This window comes from Gavia stellata, chromosome 16 (assembly GCF_030936135.1).
Source record: "Gavia stellata isolate bGavSte3 chromosome 16, bGavSte3.hap2, whole genome shotgun sequence".
Taxonomy (NCBI): domain Eukaryota; kingdom Metazoa; phylum Chordata; class Aves; order Gaviiformes; family Gaviidae; genus Gavia; species Gavia stellata.
The window spans coordinates 6,524,891-6,543,950 of NC_082609.1; the positions used below are offsets into that span (position 1 = coordinate 6,524,891).

General features: G+C 49.4%; 2 protein-coding genes across 2 annotated transcripts in view; one reads left to right on the forward strand and one right to left on the reverse strand.

Moving 5' to 3' along the window:
• The first annotated feature begins 1,079 nt into the window (after nucleotides 1-1,079).
• LTC4S (leukotriene C4 synthase) lies at nucleotides 1,080-9,083 on the forward strand. Its single transcript, XM_059825162.1, has 5 exons — nucleotides 1,080-1,137; nucleotides 5,628-5,727; nucleotides 7,607-7,677; nucleotides 8,575-8,656; nucleotides 8,930-9,083. Exons 1-5 carry the CDS (start codon nucleotides 1,080-1,082, stop codon nucleotides 9,081-9,083), a joined length of 465 nt encoding a protein of 154 aa, XP_059681145.1.
• Nucleotides 9,084-11,123: 2,040 nt separating this feature from the next.
• Nucleotides 11,124-19,060, reverse strand: part of MGAT4B (alpha-1,3-mannosyl-glycoprotein 4-beta-N-acetylglucosaminyltransferase B) — a 52,896-nt gene continuing 44,959 nt past the window's right edge. The window contains exons 9-15 of the mRNA XM_059825161.1: nucleotides 18,814-18,944; nucleotides 14,522-14,629; nucleotides 13,375-13,568; nucleotides 12,910-12,988; nucleotides 12,359-12,446; nucleotides 11,279-11,391; nucleotides 11,124-11,182 (exon numbers count right to left, since the gene is read on the reverse strand). Coding sequence (XP_059681144.1) covers nucleotides 11,159-11,182; nucleotides 11,279-11,391; nucleotides 12,359-12,446; nucleotides 12,910-12,988; nucleotides 13,375-13,568; nucleotides 14,522-14,629; nucleotides 18,814-18,944 — 737 coding nt within the window. The 3' untranslated portion in view covers nucleotides 11,124-11,158. The remainder of the gene's footprint in view (nucleotides 11,183-11,278; nucleotides 11,392-12,358; nucleotides 12,447-12,909; nucleotides 12,989-13,374; nucleotides 13,569-14,521; nucleotides 14,630-18,813; nucleotides 18,945-19,060) is intronic.

Consider the following 19,060-nt stretch of genomic DNA (forward strand, 5'->3'; position numbering starts at 1 on the left):
CAAATTCTGTACTGAGGTTTTGTGTGTGACTGTACAGAGAGAAATGCAATAGCTCAACCATATCTTGTCCCCTCTTTTCATGAAAAGTAAGGGAAAACTTTAGTTGATAATGAATGATACCTCTTTTTTTTTCTCCTTTTTGGTTTTAAAATCCTTAAAGTCAGCGTAGTCTTTTATCCCTATAAAGTTGCTTCAAAATGCAGGATAACTTTTTTAACTGAGGCATATTTTGCTTTTGTGGAGTGGGGAGAAAAGTTATTTAGGGCTAAATACTGCTGGTTTTCAACCTTTACATTTCACAGATACAATTCTGATGTCAGTGTAACATTTCTGAGGGTCTGTGTGCTTCTACATCCTATGCTGCCATCCGTTCTGAACTGAGAACTTGGGGTTTGTATATTAGCCAGGAAAAGGTTTGTACTGCAGAATTTTAAAAACATCAGAAAACTACAAAAAGTGACCGAGCACTAGAAAAGAACCGTGGTCTTATTTGGTAAACTTACAGTATTAACTAATAGGACAACATATTTGAATGCTCTTTTAAAAATTCAGAATCCAGTAACAGAATTAAATTATTCCAGCTGAAGTCTAGAAAAATCTTTCACGTGGTCAACTCCACTACTTGGAATAAGAGCAGAAGGTCAAGGCATTAATTTGTAAATGCTTGTTAATAATATTTTACAACCTCACACATAATTTAGATGCTTTACTGCTAGTTTTAGTCAGCTCTAAAAGGGCTGGAAAAATTACCATCATCTTTCAGTTGCCGGCAATATATAATTCAATCACGGTACAAAAATCTGTAAATGTAATTGCAAGAGTTTCACAGTTTGCACATGCAAAACTTCTGCTGTTATATAGTTCAGCAAAAGGCACTTGTCTGGAATAGACATTTTCTGATGGCTGGCTGCTTTGCAAAATTGTGTGGCATGGGCAGAGTTAACGTGTGGTGGAGGAAATGTATGTTGCTGCAGAGCAGTAGGAAGGCTCTGCTGTAGAGCATGCAGTAGTGGGAGAGAGGGTTGGGGAGCAGCTGTACTCGCTGCCCCTGGCTAGGGTTTTGGTCCACAGTCAGCACCATGAGAAATCAGACAGACCTGCTGGCCACTGTCACAGTTTTGGGAGTCCTGGAGCAAGGTAAATGTCCTTTATATAATGCTAGGTAGTATTAAGCTAATTATATTAAACTTTGTGGAACTTGGTTCCTGTATTTTGCTTGGAGTCTCCATGGAATTGAAAGTTGCTGCTTTCCAACATGGTAAAATGATGTTTGGCTGTTCACAGTGGAAGTGTCATGCCTGAGGATGTCGATTATTTAATAGGGACTTAAAATGATTCGCAAACCTCAAAGCCAGCATCCTAGAAGGAAATGAAATTTAAGTTTTACTTTTAAACTTAAAACAATAGAACATTTTTAAAAATATTTTTCTGTGATTGAATTTTAGCAGGCAATTTGTAACTTAGAGTGGCTGGAGGTAGCCAAAATAAAGGCAGGTTAATAAATATGCTGATGAAGAGGTCAGTGTAGAAACATATATCATCTGTATATCGAAAAGAGCATGGTGAACACATGTATTTCTCCTGTGACAGGTATCTTTATATGTTCATATAGCCTGGCTGCACGGAGCAGATGACAAAATGAGTTGACAGCACACAGTGATTTGGAAACTAATGCAAGCCCTTCTGGTCAGAAATAGATGCAGACATCTTCCAAGAAACTCAGCAACTTCTCGTAATTTAAATAGATGCGTTTGGTTTAGACCATTTGGAAAGAAGCAGTAGTGTTGCCAAGCTCTGTCTACCTCTTGTGTTCAATTGTGGGTCCTTTGGGCAAAGGCCTCTCCCCTTTGGGCTTCGGGAGGGTCACAGAAGGGGACGCTGCCCCTGCCTGGGGTGGGGACAGAACCCCTGTTTTGTTAAAATCTTCACATTTCTATGAGAGAGGGTGGGGTTTTTTATGACTGAATTAATTCACCGTACAGCTCTCACACCTCTTGGTTTACAAACGGATGTGAATCTCTGAGCAGCCCTGATGTATTTTTAGCCATCAGATGATAAATCTCTTAATATACGCATTATTTAAAACACAAATATGCTACTTGAAGAATAAAGTTCAAGATTTCTGAATTATCAGCAATTTCCTCTCAAACAATTTACAGAGAAATATCAGCAACTACAAATGGAAGATACTTTTGTCTCAGGAATTTTTTTGTTATTAAACTAAGTGGGGATGGAGGGAGTGGTTAGTGCGCAAAGAGAAGACATGAAGAAAACTTGACATAGAGTTTCAGAACCATTGCTAAGCCCTTTCCACTTGGAAACCCTCAGTAGCAAATCCTTAGATAGCAGTTTTGTCTCGAATAGATTTGTTTTATGAGAACTTCAAGTATTTTTTTAAAGGTTGCAGCCTTAGGCATTTACTTTCATGCTGTGCAAACCCTCCATAGGTGTGAAGCCAGCAGATAAATAGCAAGCATTGGCACCCTCCTACCTATGTTAGATCGGACAAAGTAGCCTCGGTTTATGGTCTCTGTGTGGAAAGCCAAGGAGCAATTACAAAATACTACATGGTTTCCTTTTTTTCTACTAGTAAGAAATGTGTGCTAATGTCACCTTGATTCAGAGCTGTGCAGTAGCTTTTCTTGCTTATTTTGAAAGGACATTCTGTATGTGAGTTACAGATCTGAGATTCATTCCAAGAAGACACAGCACTGGAACACTGAGGTGCACTATACGTACAAATACTCTTCCGTCGCATCCTGATGTAGGAGATATAATTTAATGGCTGAGCTTAGTACAGGGTTGGTTGATTTTTATTTTTTCTCCTTAATTTTCTGGGAGCCCACAGTTTCCACATTCTTTCCAGTAACTTTCCCCTTTTTAATTTAGTTATGCTCAGTTTAGCAAAGCTCTGAGTTTAGTGCTCTGTAGATACGTGTCCCTGCCCTGTGTTGAATGCTGTACCAGAGAGCGGAACAATGCTACCACAGTTCCCCCCCCCCCCTTTTTTTTTTATGGCTTCAAAGGAAATAAAGCTTATGCAATGTCACTGTCTGTCAGTCCCCACAGAGCTTGTTCGCCAGGTTCACTCCAATGTGGCAGATATCAGCTATAATGTGGTTTGACAAGTTTGTGGACATAATCAAATAGAGAATGAAGGTCTGGCTGATGCTTCACTGAGGAGCAAAGTGCAGGGAGAGCTCAGCCCCTATGAGCCATGTGGGAATCCACACAGGAGTTTAATCTCGAGACCTGAATCACAAACAACTAGTTTGAAAGGTTCTGCAGAGCAGCTAGAACTCTTTTCCCTAAAAGTCCATGCTGAGGCGGCTTGTGCAGTGTGGTTTTTTTTCAACACTTCAGTCTGAGAAGTGCTTTTGGCGGGTGATTCTTCATCCTTAATGCTTTACCCATACACCACATAGCCCTCCTCCAAAAGGCTCTTGCTCATCTTAGGTGGTTGTTTTATGTGTTATCCATCCCTAAGCGTAAGGAGGCTGTTGCAAGACTTGTCCGAGTATTTGCCCCTCTATACAAGCAAGATGTTAAGCATAGAGTTGATGGAGAGGTTGGGTTTGAAATTACTCTTACCATGCTCATCAGTCACCAGAAAGCTGTGTCAGGAAGGGTGCAGATGGCACGAAGCAGGATGAAGGCCGTTGCCCAGCACAGTCAGGCTTATGCCACGAGTCAGAGCTGTGCACAATGCAGTAACTTTAGCTCCCTCCGTTTCCTGAGCGGTGGCTGGGGTGAGACCTCGAGAGCATTAAATAGTTGCGTAGGAAAGATGTGCTTCTCTGATGTGAAGAGGAGGTAACGGGATGGGTCACACTTTCATCAGCTTTCTCCCACAGCTCTGCCAGCTGCCGCTGAATTGCCAGTTGTGCGTTACTGCAGACGTAGCTGCCTGGTTTCACAGAGGGGATGCTGGGTTGCAAACTGCCGCGTCTCAGAGCCAGGACGATATCCTTGCCCTCGACCATAGTCAGCATGCTACACACAAATCGGGAGGGGGAAAGCAAACTTGTTCCTCACTGCCTTTCTTTCTCAGCACCTCTTGTTTAGAGCTGGGTCACTGCACGCAGTGTGGAAGACGCTAGAACATGCAGATGTTTTCTTAAAATGAATGTCTGTGTATTTAAATGGATAATACGTTGTGTAATAGACAGGTCACAGAGCATCAGATTATTTACATTTCTAATTCCCTTTTCTTCTAGATATGTTCTAATGCTTTTCTGCCAGCATGCATGGATCTGTCTTGTCTTTAATCTTGCAACATCTGTCCCTACTTTCCTTCTCTCTCCTGCTGTTCTGCTTTTGTCATCTTTGTTAGAATTGGGCAGTCCACAGGGCAGTCCTTGCAGCCTGACTCCTTGTCTCTCTGTTCGATGCTCTGGAAATGTTGCTATGTTAGGACCTTGCTAATCCAAGTGACTTGCTTAACAGCACGCTGCTGCAGCTACCAAAGTAATTGTTTTTATAATGTAGTTTTCTCTTATATGAAAATCCTCTTTTTCCATAAAGGCAACAATGTAGTAGTGCACTGAAAAGATAAATACTTGAAACATCTGCAGTCGCCTGTGGGAGTAAGAACTTTGATCAAATAGCGAAACAGTCCAAATCTTCATGTTTGCAAGTTTTCATCATTAAGAAGTGACTTTCCACATCCCTTACAAATCACAGAATCACTAAGGTTGGAAAAGACCTGTAAGATCATCAAGTCCAACCATCACCCCAACCCCACCATGCCCATTAAACCATGTCCCACAGTGCCACGTCCACACGTTCCTTGAACACCTCCAGGGATGGTGACTCCACCACCTCCCCGGGCAGCCTGTTCCAATGCTTCACCACTCTCTCCGTAAAGAAATTTTTCCTAATATCCAGCCTAAATGTTCAAAGGAGCGATGTAGCGGACACAGATTTAGTACCTTGGCCCAAACTTGGCACAAGCAGTCATTGGCAGCATGTCTGCTCCTTGAACTGCTCAAGCCTTGGGGCTGCCCTGCAGGAATGAAGTGGAAGAAATAATCACCCCCATCCCCATTTCCTTATATTGTCATGATTATGAGCATCTGTAATTGACTTAATGATATCCCAGTGCTTCAGAGTTTGGATGCTTCTCTGTGAGGTGCTGCTGTCCTTGTGCAAAAGCTTTGCGCCTGCTGGGTGTGGTGGGAGGTGTTATACGTTATTCCCATCTGACTGGCTGAGGGTGTACTAATACTCTGAATATGGAGTGCAAGGTTAAAAAAAGACTCGTAATTCTGTGATGGGATTAAAACCTCAGGTTTTTCATGTGTGTTTCTGGCCTTTCTGGGCGTGTTTGATCTGTCGGGGAGCAGCACCAAGGGCTCTGCTGCTGGGCCTGAGACTATGCAAAGCGGCAGCCAGCAGGTCGGCTCTGCGGTACGCGTGCTCTGCTAGGGTAACCAAATCTGAATTTAAAGTACGAGCCTGAAATAAATGGCACATTTATTCCAGGTTGTGTGTAGACAGCCTTGGACCACGAACCTAGACAGTATCAGTTCTTTTCCTCTAACGATATGCTTGATTCCAAGCTAGATAAAGCTTGGCTAGATAAACCGCTGCTGGACTATTACTGTTCCTGTGTTGTTCTTTTTTAGCCTACTTTGTGCTGCAGGTGATCTATGCCCGACGCAAGTACAAGATCTCCCCTCCCGAGACAACAGGTCACCCTGAATTTGAGCGGATCTTCAGAGCTCAGTAAGATTTTGACTTTGTTGTGGTGACTCCATCTAGATATGACTTCAGTCACATGTCACTACCAGGAAAGACTGAAGTCACCCTCAAGTCACCTTTTCACTTATTGCTGCTGATACTAGATTTTTATTTATTTATTTTTAATGCTTTGCATGCAGAGGTCTGAGTTTTGATTCGGAGCACTTTGCTCTGGCTGGAGTGTTTCTGTCCATCCACGATAATCCTCCTTCTGGCATCACGAGAGGCAGCCAAGTTACAAATTAGTGGCTGTATGGAAGAGGTGCTGAGCATTAATGTATTCTAATCATTAAGTTTAATATTAATGTTGGCTCCAAATTACGAGAGTAGCTGAAGCTATATTAATAACCTAATATTTGCGTGTAAGTTTTTGTTGTTGAATTGAAGCAAAGGGCCTTGCTACAGAACCAGCTACAAGGACTTTTTTATTTTTTTCTTTTTTTAAGCCATTGTGCTGTGAAAGTCGGCACTCACGGGCCCATGCCAAGGGCTGTTTCTTTTTGCTCTGTTCCTATGGAGAGAGCAATGCTGGAGCTAAACTGCAAACATTCACAGATCCCTTCGGCTTCCAGCAAGCACCAAATTCCATCTTTCATCTCAGTCGTGCTGTTTCGTAAGCGATTGAAAGGAATTGGCCGGAGCTGGTTTGAAGGGTAGTTTGAGTACGGCACTAAATCCTGAACAAAGCAGCTGCATTTCCTTGCCAGCGTGCAGGAAACATTTGTGGAGTGACAAAAACACCCGCTTCAGTCCTTTTGCGATGCAGTGAAGGGCCAGCCTGCATGGGAGGCATCCGCCTTTGCTAGCTGGGTAGATGTTGATGAGGCTTTTAATTAAATACTGGGATGTGCGTTAACCGAGTCGTGCTGTGGGCTGCGGCGTACCTGGAAGCCCTCTGCTATATTCTTCAGAGGAGGCAACCTCAGGGAACTTGAGTTTGAGAAGGTATTTCTTCATTGTGGGCTTTTTCCTCCCTTTATTCCTTTCCCTATAGAAAAGGATACAAATGGATAATTTGTTTTGATATATTAAAAAAAAAAAAAGAGGGGAAGAAAGGTATTGATTTATTACTCACTCGTGGAAACCTGGCAGCCTCCCCTTGCTGAGGCTCAAACTGCATTTGCAGCATAAGGTTCTTCAGACTTTTTCCAGCTCCCAGTCTGGCTCCATTCCCCGAGGCTTGGTAAATTTTTGGCCAAATTTATGATTAAATTGCCTAGGGAATGGTAAAATGTAGGAGAAATCGAGAAACAAAATCATTGCCTTTAGTAGCACAGCTCCCACTGTCCTTTCTTGCGGAAAATCTGTATTTTTGTCCCTAAAAGCAAAAGGACGGAAGAAAACGTGGTTGCAAATCTGATCACCTTCTGCTGAGCTAAAGCTGGGAGAAGGCTCCTTCTTGGAGCATGACTTGTGTGACACCCAAATTTGAGCTGTGCTCACCCAAGGGGAAGAGAAAGCTCTGTAGATAATGTCAAGGAACCTCCACCCTTGCAGCTTTTAAGCTGTAGCTGCACTGGATGTCTGTGAAGGTGCCGTGCGCGGGACCAAGGCTGGAGCCTGTCGAGGGTCCAGCAAAGACAAATCTCCATCTTGGCAATGGCTCGTCATTGCAGGGCCCCATGTAAATGTGGGTCGGGTGAATGCTGTGTGTTGTTTGGGTGCTTTTCTTCTCTAAAATACAGCTATTGGGTGTCCTTGGTCACAGAAAAGGTGCTTTTTCCCCAGCAGAGCACAGCGATGCCTCTTATCTGCCTTTTCACTTTGCTCTGATATGCATTTCCAGCTCACATCTCTGGTCTCAGTTAACCAGTCTCTGACGTACGAGGATGCGGTTTTAACACTCATCTCTGGTTCTTACCAGGGCAAATTGCTCAGAATACTTCCCGATCTTCATCTCGCTCCTCTGGGTTGCTGGAATCTTCTTCCATCAAGGTAAGGAGGGTGGGTGGGGAAACCCAACCCAAACCACATGCACCACATGGTCAGCCCTGAGTTGGTGAGGCAGTTGGACTACATGATCCTTGTAGGTCCCTTACAACTGACATATTTTATTCTATTCTATCCCATTCTATACCAACCCCCCCCCCAATTTAAATCCCATTGCAACTCAGGCACATCCTCTCTGTACCCATAAAGCTGTTACTTGGGGAAAGCAAAGCTCCTCTTTGGCTGGACAGACCGAGGAGCACCCCAACTCCAGCACGCATGAAGCTGCTGGTGGCAGCTGAGCCAGTCTCCTGCCCAGAGGAGAGGTTTGGTGGCATCAGCAGTCCATGCTCCTCCGCCGGCACCCAGCTGTCCCCGCACGCGTCTTCTCTTCGCCAAGGGCAGGCTGGTGTGTGGTGCCCGGGCGGCGGCAGGGCTGGGAGCAGTGCAGCTCTCTGCTTCGGAGGCTGCTGCGTCCCACTGTGCCAGAGAAGGTGCAAGCTGAAGGTGAGCTACAACACAATAGCCAAATCGCTACATCAGAATGAGAAACCATAACCCAAAGAGTCATCCACCACCCCTCCTGTACCAAGCAGGTTTAGGGGATTTGGCTGCCGCTGCAGGGAAGATGCAAGGAAGGACCACAACAGGGAGCGTTGCAAACCCAAGTCCCAGGGCAACTTCAGAGGGTAGAGAGGTCCATCCCTCACAAAAAGGGAAGGAAGAAAACCCATTTAAACTCCTGCGGCGTTTTAAAGCTGAGTCCCTCTGTGTTTGGTTCTCGTGGCTGTGCCCCCATCTGCAGGGGGAAGCGGGGACATGGGTGACTGAGCTGGGCTGCAGCTCCGGCAGCAGCCGCAGACCCCCGGCCCCGTCAGGACTTGGCTCCCCTCTCCCCCACAGGTGTGGCTGCAGGGTGTGGGCTGCTGTACCTCTACACCCGCTTCAAGTATTTCCAGGGATACGCCGTGGCTGCGCAGGGACGGTTAGTACCTGGCTGGGGCTGCGGGCACCCGAAACCAACCCTGGGGAGGCCGAGTGCAGGATGCGGCCCCTGGGGCAGGTTTCCTTCCTGCGGCTGGGGCTGAAGGCAGGTTTGCATCACCCCCTTCTCCTCCTCTCCTGCCCCCACACACCCGTGGCCCCACCAGCTCTTCCCCAGCACAGTCTTGGAGGAGGACGGGGGATGCCAAGCCATCAGCACGCTTTGTGCCCCAGCTTGGCGGGCGGTGTCTGAAGGTGTTTTCTCCCCACGCAGGTTGGGGCCGCTGTATGCCAGCGCCTGGCTGCTCTGGCTGCTGCTGGGGCTGGCGGTGGCCGGGCTCCTGGCACACTTCCTGCTGCCCCGCTCCTCGGCATGGCCATGGCCGGCAGTGCTGGCATGGCCCCTCCAGCTGCTCGGCGCCTGGTGAGCGCGGCCGTGCCGCAGGGGAGGGACTCACGTGGCATGGTCCGTGACTGAGTATCTCCCCAGCTCTGTGCTCACCTTTGAAGGGAGGTGGATGCTGGCACTCCTCTGCTTGCAAAGCTCCACTCTTCAGAGGTAATGTCCCTTCCAGAAAGCAAACGCTGCCCAGCCTCTGCCCCGGCCGATGGGCTTCACAGCCAGGTTTTGTAGCACTGTCTGCTCTAAAACCTTTAACGCCTTTGGCTCAGCCTCGCAGTCAACTCATACACTGTCATCACTCCTCCTTACTGCTGTAACAATCTATGTTGAAGGACCACCCCATGGCTATAAAAAAAATAAATTCCTTTTCTCAGTAGAAATCACCTGTGATTGTCAAAGGTGCTTGGGGACTGGGTGTGAGAACGTCCGAGGGTTAGGGGACTAGGTTGCATGGAAAAGGCTGCTGTGATTAAAACTAACTTGAAAGGATGAGTAAACTTGTCTAAAACCTTATCCAAATTTTGGGAAAAAAGCCTGGCTCTAGTCCAAATGTTATGTCCGTGTTTGGCACTGACTTGAATGATCTTGACTTGGCCCCGACTTTGCTTATCACTGACCCACCAGTAGGACTTTGCCCTCTCTCTGGGTTTCAACCTCTGCTGCAAACTTGGGGTTCGCAGGTAACTAGAGCAGGCAGCTCCTTGCTAAGCTGTATGTGGGTAAAAAAAAAAAAGCAACATATTTTGTAAGACAGACAAGTGTTCCACAATTGCACCCTTGGGCATATGGCTGCCCAAGCGCCTTCCTTGCTCCCTGATGAGCAAAGACCCAACCAAGCTTTCTGTTTTTAATAACTGGTGATGGTTCCTGTGGTGCTGGGGCAAAAAATACCCGGTCTCCCACTGGGCTGCTCGAAGTGATTTCCCCAGCATGAGCAATGCTTTCGGAGTATTGAGTACTGGTGAGTGCTGAGGAATGACTCCATTTCGGGTGTAGGGGCTACAGCTGCTCCCCGGCCCCCAGGGACGCCCACCCATCCTGGGGAAGGGAACAGGCAGGCAGAGCCGGAGCACGTGCCTCCCTGCCGCGAGTGACGCTCACCGCCACATCAAAGGTTTAAATTTAGCTTTTATTACAGTGCACGTTATTTTATATATTTATATATAGAGATGTACTTGAAAAATCAAATGTATCCAATAATAAAAAATACAGCACATTAAAGTAGTATAATGCATTCCAGTGTATAGCTGAAGAGACATTTGGGATTTACACTAATCCCTACTATTTTTGAACTGGGCTACTTCTGCTTTTTTTTTCCCCCCCAAAAAAATTCACACCAATCAATAACTGAAATAGTTATTTAAAAAGATGGTTTCTGCACTCCATCTCAAGGCATGAAGACACTGGAGACTTCACCGTGAGTTAAGGGGCTGTGTTCAATGCTGGCAGGCACAGTGTGGCATGTTTTATTTTTTTTTGTTTTCCCTGCCATACTCATAGCTCCAACCCCTTCGGATACATTCCTCCTCCGACAAAGGAAGGTCAGTCTTCACCCTCGCTTAATCCTCAGCTGTGGCCAGGACCATGGCCTGGGCGAAGGCAAGGCAGACCTCGGTCCCTGGCGGTCTCCATCCCGACACGCCTGCGGGGTCAGCCGGCGGGACTCAGCGTGACCAAGCCCCTGCTCTGTCCCCAAATACAGCCAGTGATTGCCCTGTCCTGGGCTGAAGGTGCTTTTAGTCCCCACGCTTGCTAAAGCTCACCCCGACCCCAAACCGTCCCGTGTCGGTGCGGCCATGCACCCACGAGGGGCCGAGGGAGCGCCCGGGCCGTGCGGAGGGGAGCGAAGCCAGCCCTCTGCGCGGGGCGCTGGCTTTTGCTTTTTGCTCTTCTTCCGCAGAAGACGATGTCCCGGCCCCGCAGCGCTGGCTGCGGTTTGCCGAGGCCTGTCGGCGAGTGCCGCCTCCCAGGAGCCGGGCCTGCGCCTCGGCGGCATGGCTGTCCTTGTGCCCGGGCGAGGCGCCGCGGGGAGGAGGGAGCGGGAGGGGAGGGAGCAGGACCGGGGAGTCACGCCTGTGTCCACCCTTCCGCACGCCCGCGTCACTCTGCTTTTTTGATAAAAATCTGAAAGGAGAGAGTGCCGGGATCAGAGAGAAGCCGAGGGGGGCACAGGGAGCCCCGGGCCGAGGGCTGTCCCTCTGCGGACAAAGCCCGGCTTACCTCGCTCAGGATGATCCACACCGGGGAGTCGGTCTGGATGGACAGCCTGATGGCCTCCAGCGGCCCAAAGGACGGGTCCACCTCGCCCTCCGCGACGCCCTTGGAGAAGGAGCCTGGCGGGGAGAGCGCATGGGTGACGCGGGGACGGTCCCCCGGCAGCCAGAACCACGAGCAGCCATGGCAGCCCCCCACCCGCAGCTCCCCGCCACGAGAGAGACGGGCTGAAAACCAGCGGCGTGGACGTCAATATAGTGCAAAATGCTACACTTAGGGGAACAAAAAATCGGCTAAAACCAAATGGGGAATATTTGGCTACACATCACTGCTGTGTGAAAGGGCGGCAGAGTGGCCTGACGGCAGCACTGTCCTCTAAGAGACAAATGCCGGCTCAGGATCCGCGCCGTGGAGGCAAGTCCTCCATCCATAGTGCTCGCAAGGTCTCAGCCTGTTGCTACGACCCATTTTTAGGTGTGATTTTCTTGGGAAAATGCAACTGGGAGAAACCAGACAGCATGCAGAGGAATGCTAAAATGGCAAAAAGCTCTGAGTGCCAGGGAATTTTTCTTTTATTTGTCTATTTTAAAAAAAAAGAAGTCTTAGCAGGGCTTTACCACGCACCAGCGGGTCCCCATAGGCTGCAAGCACTTCTTCTTGTCCAAGGGCAGGACAAGCACTAAAACAAGCTCAGGTGGCAAGAGACAAAGTCCAAGCTGCAAGTGGTGTGTGTACCAAGAAAGGCTGTGGAGGGAGAGTGCAAAATCGCCCACAGTGGAGGTTTTTAAGACCAGGTTAGGCAAATGGATAATCTGAATAATTTGGTCCCAGCTCTGACCAGAGGCAGGCAGAAAACGTAGAACTGAAAACTATCTGAAGAGGACACCTAATCTAAGAGGGAAGGGAGGGCAGTGGAGGAGAGGAGACAGCAACAATTAAATCCTGTTCCAGCCTGGCTCCTGGCAAGCAGAAATTACTCTTTACCAAGCAAACAGCACTCAGGGTCTCAATTCACTTGAAGGTGAGGATATGGGCCGTGTTATCAAACCCAGCGGGCAGTTCACCACCCCACACCCAGTGCTGTACCTATCTGGATGTAGCCATCCAGCGTCCTGCGGTATTTGACGGCTGCGCCTCTTCCCTCCTGCAAGGCTTCCTTATCTGACTGCAGGCTCTGCGGGAAGGAGAGGAGCTCTACACAAGGCCAGTGGCAAGAGCCACCCAAAAGCCCCACGCAACAGCAGCAACCCCGGAGCTGCCCACGCCAGCAGCCCTTGGCATCTCGTCCCCCCGCCTGGCACCCCAAGCCTCATGTCTCAAAACAAGAGGACATTGGCTGCCCTCATGCTGCTGCTTCCACGGCACCATCCTGGCTCCATCCCCTCCTCTGCAGCCATCCCATCCATCTGGGCATCCCCTCTGCAGGCACGGATGGCTCCCATAGCGACTGCTCAGCCCAGCATCCCCACTGCCGAGGCAGTACCACACCAGGCGTGATCCCCCGGCTCCCAGCCAGCACCTCTCCAAGGCACTTGAGCCTTGTAAAGATTTTCCTGATCTCTTTAAGCAGTTCCCTTCTCGCAAACCTCTTTTGCTTCCCACTCCACCCCCATCTCAATTCTCAATAAAACACTTACGTCAAACGGCAAAACCTCCACAGTCGTATTGAAGAGTTTGTCTTCTGGGTGCTCAATGTTCCCGCTGCGGAAGAAGAACCTGTGACAGAAACCAAAGCCATGGAAACCCACACTGAGCAAGGGGAGACATGATGGCTTTCACCTCAGCTGAACCATCAAACAGCTCAACCTAACAGGCACCTTCCCAAAAAGCCCATGGGCACATAGTTTGGAAGGAGACCAGCTGTGCCAGATTAGCAAATGGTAGATTGCTCACAGGTGCAGGAAAGCAAAGGGCTCTGGCAGAAGTGGCCCCACCAAAAAAAAGTCAAATTATCCTCCCCCTGGAAGAGCACCACTCCCTCCTCCTGGGAGCAGGAGGGGGGCAAAAAATTCAGCATGAGCCAGAAGAGCAAAAGGAAAGTGTCTCCGCACGCTCCAGGCTGTCCTTGCGTTCCCTGTCACCGACCCCCCCCAGGCACTGGCCTTTCAATGCGGAGCGGTTTGAAGAATCTGAATCTGATGAAGTCTCCAGCGGTGGGAGTGAAGGCCCAGAAGAAGTCCTCCCGCAGGTAAGCCTTCTCCAAGGTGAAGTGCTGGTAGGTTTTCAGGCTGGTGCTCACCTCCGCAGGAGGGTTGACATGCTCTTTCCTCAGGGCCTGCTTGCCGAAGTCCTTGTCCTTGGTGGGTGCAAAGCAAAAGGGCAGAAATGGGTCATGAGCTGCTCTCACCTGTGAGGAACAGGGGTCCCAGCAACAGGGCACTGCAAATTAAAAGCTCTTGATTTGCACAGCGCAGAAGGACGAGGGATGGAAGCGATCTGGGGAAGGCACCAGACAGGGAGGGCAATGCATGGCTGCATCCCAGGAGGACAAAACTTCAGGAGCGGCAGCACAGAGAAGCACCACTGCTCTGCACTCTGATCTGGCACCAAAGAGCTTTTCATTGTCCAAGCGTTCCTGAACGTGTGTCCCTGTCCCAGGGGCTCTGCAAACAGTCCCTACACCTGAGGAGAAGGTGGCTGGGAGGCTGACAATAGCATAAAATGACTGGATTACACGGCCTGACAGGCACTGCACTGCGACACAAACTGGAGTACACCACCCATTTACCTGGGGATTGGACAGACACAGGACTGAGCACAGCCCAGGGATGCATGTCTACGGGTCCTGCACAAAGAGCTGTGGGAAGCCTCATTTTGTCAATGTTTTAATACACACAAACAATTTAAGCTCTAGTTCGCCTACCAGCAAATCCCAGAAATAAGGAGGGTGGTGGGAAGGAAGTCAGACGAATTCAGGAGTCATGTCTCCAGGGTTTTTCAGTAGGTGCTTTGAAATCACTTGCCTGGATCATGGTTTGGCACTCAGGATGGGTGGCCAGGACCAGTACCAAGGTTTAAAAGCTCGCAGCGACTCTTGCTACATGTCACTGCCATTCTGAGAAGTAGGAGCTACATGAGCTCACTGTAATTCGGCATAAAACACAACCACTGCACAGAAATCCAGCTGCCGCCATCCCACCAGTTGCTGTCACCAATGTCCCTACCCCAAAAGCTGCCAGCTCCCGGGCACCTGCAGGCCAGGCCTGGCAGAAAGGCTGCCTGCAGCTTGGACAGGCAGCCGGTACCCACCTTCAGCTTCTGTATCTTCCCAGCCAAGGAGGAGTGGGTTCCCACGTGCTGGAAGAGCGAGGGCTTGAAGCGGATCCTCAGGTTTGCCTTCTGCCTGTCGCAGTGTTTCTGAAATGAGACAATCCCACAGTGCCCCATGCTTAAACCTTTGCGGTCAACTGTGCCCCACAAGAGGAACAGACAAGGGCACGAGGAGTGAAAAACATCCCTGTCTCTCCATCTCTATGCCTTTCTGTGTTACCTTGGCTTTAATTTGGCAAGAGGGCTTTTAACCGCTCTCTGGAGGAACCTGACCGTGACTTTCAGCCGGTCACCCACCAGGCTCTGCCGGGCAGCCGGAGTGCCCAGGTTTAAGTGCCAAATCCCTCCTTGCCAAGCATAGCCTGGCAAACGCTGAGCACATCTCCTCTGAGTGCTGTCACGTAGGGACAGCCAGGGAATTTTGTTTCTTTTTTCTTTGGCTTATGAGGGAAGCCTTTTTCCTACAACCCAGAGCTCGGGAGAGATGGTGTCTGAAGGTATGGAAAGTCCTGGGATGATTCAGAGCCTAAGTGAACAGGTAGCAAGTGCAGGCTCTTTTCAGACGGGCAGAGTTTTCAGTTTGTTGGCAGGTATTGTTAGGCAGATATACGGCACATGCCATTGTCTGAGCTGTTTGACCGTTTCACACCCATCCCACCATGTAAATAAACTTTGAGATGCAACTCCGATCCAGCCAGTGATTTTTCCCTGGGGTGGAGGGAGAGAGACAATGGAGAAGGAATAAAGAACAAAGGGGAAAAACACTAAGAGCATGGAAACAAGAACTCACATTTTAAAAATAGTTCATTTCTCTCAGTTTGGGGGCGCGGGACAAAAATCACAGAATCACAGAATCACTAAGGTTCGAAAAGACCTGTAAGATCATCAAGTCCAACCAACAACCAACAAACACCACCATGCCCACTAAAACATGTCCCGCAATGCCATGTCCACACATTCCTTGAACACCTCCAGGGATGGTGACTCCACCACCTCCCTGGGCAGTTTATTCCAGTGTCTCACCACTCTCTCAGTAAAGAAATGTTTCCTAATATCCAGCCTAAACCTCCCCTGGCGCAACTTGAGGCCATTTCCTCTTGTCCTGTCACTTGTCACTTGGGAGAAGAGACCAACACCCACCTCACCACAACCCCCTTTCAGGCAGTTGTAGAGAGCAATGAGGTCTCCCCTCACCTCCTCTTCTCCAGACTGAACAACCCCAGCTCCCTCAGCCGCTCCCCATCAGACTTGTGCTCCAGACCCCTCACCAGCTCCGTCGCCCTTCTCTGGACACGCTCCAGCACCTCAATGTCCTTCTTGTAGTGAGGGGCGTTAATACAGGGTTAAAAACTGGAGGGAGAGGGTATTTATTTTCTGACTTTCGCTTTTTCCAAGAAAAGAAATGCATGCGCACCCCTACCACCATCTGCTCTTGAGACCTCACACCCAGAGCAACCCCGGCAGAAATCCCGCTGCCGGGCGCTGTGTCACCGGCTGCTTGGCACCAGGCAGGGCGCAGCGGGGAAAGCCAGCCACACCGAGCCCCTCTGATGGGCTGCCCACACGGGCCACCGCCGCCACGCCGGGAGCTGGGAAATTCCAGGCATGACCCCTGTGAACTGTGGAGGAGCTAATCCCCTGATCCAGCTCACATTACATTAGAAAATTAAAACTAGCCATGCTAGTGGGAGACTTATTGCCAGCAACCCTGGACACAACCCCATTAGGTCTGATCTCACTCTGGATGAGGAGAAGAGGAGGAAGGGGAACAGAGGGAGCTACAGCATCTCCTGATTTCTCTTTCTCCCCTTTTCCTATCCTGCGAAAGAAGCATTTGCTGAAAGCAGGATTGTCTCAGTCGAGCCAGGAGGGGAAATGGCTCAGCTGGTGGTAAGAAGGTCATCCTTTCACACAGCTCTACCCCAGGTAAATCTAAAAGTAGCTAAAAAAGAAAGAGCAGAATATATCCAGAGCAGGCAAAGCACTTACCAAAAGCTCAGGTCAAGCAAACTTTCAATCAAAAAGACAAATCCTGCCTGCTACCAGTTTGATTCTGCACAGTGGGATTTACAAGGGAAAGTCATGTTTGAAAGGGCGTTGTGCAGAGTTAATCATGCAAACAGTGGGGGAAAGGAGACAGAAATCCACATGGAAAGTAGGTTAATTTTTAAAAAGGCAACACATTTAAGAGGTTTGCAGTTTCCCCTGGGAAAACCTTGGCTCCGCCAGGTAGGAGAAGACGAGCGAAGATGAGCTAAGGAGAAGATAATCCGCGCAGCAGGATCTGCATTTAATCAATGCTCAAGCTGTAGATTTTGAAGGGGGGACACAGACAGTGGCATCGTTCCCAGCTCCACCCCAGCATCCCGCCACCCCGGCTTCGCTCCTGGCTGTGAGGACCCTGGGGGCTGCCAGACAGGCCTGGGGACTGCTGTCACACCTGAGCGCATGGTCTGAACTGCCGGGAGGACATGATTGTAACAAACAGGACGTGTGGCTGTAACAAACAGGATGTGTGGCCTATTAGATATGCCTTAAACAAGCCGTTTTTGCAAGTCAGTGGGAAAAAGGGAAGCGGCGAGCTTTGCGGAGGCAGGGCGGTGTTGTCTCCTACCTTAACTCCCCCATTTTGACTTAAGACGCATGCGCAAGGAAAAGGTGACATCGCGGTCACAACCGGAGGAGGGGTATATCGACCACCAGGACCCCCCACACCCCCAGACTCATTTCAAGATCATTCCAAGTACTCCAAGTAAATAGTGCGCCCGCATGTCAAGACGCCACCTAAAGGGAGGGTCCCGGGAAGAAAGAGACTATGAAAGATGTCAGGACAGACTGGGCGACGGCACCCCACCATCCAGGAAACACGAACCAGACATTACGCAGGAGAAGACATCGCTGGAACCTAGGGTGGTGACATCTCTCTTTCTTTTCTATTTCTCGTTTTCTCTTGTCTATTCTTACTCTTCCTTCTTTTTCCTTTTACACCTTGTTTGAGAATTATATAACTATGCAAGTAGTTAGGGATATTTTATCACTTTTCTCTGCAACCAATAAAGGATTTCTATTGAATCTCCTGGTCGCTTGGTGTTAAATCTGGCCTTTACTCATCCACGGGGGATCACAAAACCTAATCGCAACTCGTCCTTTAACCCAGGGCTTTAGGACTCGGGTTGTGACAACGATGGACATCATCTGAGACTGGTCCTACCGCACATGGGGGACTGGAGCCAACGTCACGGCCTCTGCCAGGGATCAGGCCAAATTAAACCACATCCTTGCCCCAATTCTGCAGAGCCCTGAGGATGCCCTGTCCCCTCCCCCAACACATAAATACAGTATTTATCCCCAGAGTGACCACTTGCTCTGGCATTTGCCACCGTAAAGTAGTTGTGGCCATGAGGTCTGTCCCAAGCGACTGGCTTCAAGCTCTGCACAGGGACTCCGCTGTTCATTCTCCGCCGGGGGAGGAGGGCGAATGAGTGTATGAGTAAATACAGTATGTTCAGAGAGGAGACAGAAGAGTATCTGGTGGTGAGCTCATCTTACATTTGCTATCACACACACTCCTCCTCTGCCCTTCCCACTCGCTTTAGCCCCTTGCTGCTGCTGCCGATGGGAGTTCAAACACAACCTCTGCAGGGCACGGGGGCTTCTGTGCTGCTGTCTGCAAGGCTTCGTGCAGACATGGCTCCGCAAACGAGATGGCAGCATGAAAACAGAGCCCATTTCACCACTCTGCACCCTCCTAGATACCCCGACAAGAGCTTTGCGTGCTCTGGCTTCATTTTGGCACACTATGCATGGCAGGCTTGCTCTTGGGTCATCTGGGGTGAGCTCTCTGGCCAGCCTGCGTGTGTGCTCCAGGCGGGTACGGCACACGAGCCCAGAGCCAAAGGGTTATTCTGGGGTTATAGTCAGTGAGTGGGGAATGGCTTCAGGGAGAGAAGCACACCGGAATGAAAAACAACGCAGAAGAATGGGGAACAGCTACTCTCCTCGAGGACTGGAGGAGGAATACCCTGTTAGTGCTTAGATGCAGAAATAATGCCTTTTCTGGCAGCTGCAGACGACAAAAGCCTGAACTCCCAGGTCTTTGCTTACACAATCCACAACGACACCCCGCAGCACACTCCACAGGGACGGCACGGTTCGGTGCAAAGTCAGTTAGCACCAGAGCTCACAGAAAAGATCCTCTGGAGACACAGACCACGCATACATTTGCCCACACACAACAGAAGGTTTCCCTTCAACAGAGGTTGTTTACATACTGCATCTTTCTCAGGGTTGCAGACTTTCACCCAAAGGATGTGATCCAGCAGCCAGTCAATGGGTTTGTCCTTATAGAACATCAGGATGAACTCCACAATCAAGCTCAGATCCAGAGACTTGAACATTTTTCCTACAGCACAAAGAAAGAGAGAAGAGAGAGCAGCTATGGTATGAAATGGTCAAGAATCAGAGCTGGGAAGAAAAAACTTGGGAAACTGGGCTGTGGAGGTTGGATGTGTCCATCTC

Bases quoted from the DNA above. Each gene is read 5' to 3' on its own strand.
- LTC4S (XM_059825162.1), top strand. From the start codon at position 1,080: ATGAGAAATCAGACAGACCTGCTGGCCACTGTCACAGTTTTGGGAGTC. The intron at 5,728-7,606 runs GTAAGATTTTGA...GGTTCTTACCAG, and splicing joins GAGCGGATCTTCAGAGCTCA to GGCAAATTGCTCAGAATACT. The intron at 8,657-8,929 runs GTTAGTACCTGG...CTCCCCACGCAG, and splicing joins GCCGTGGCTGCGCAGGGACG to GTTGGGGCCGCTGTATGCCA.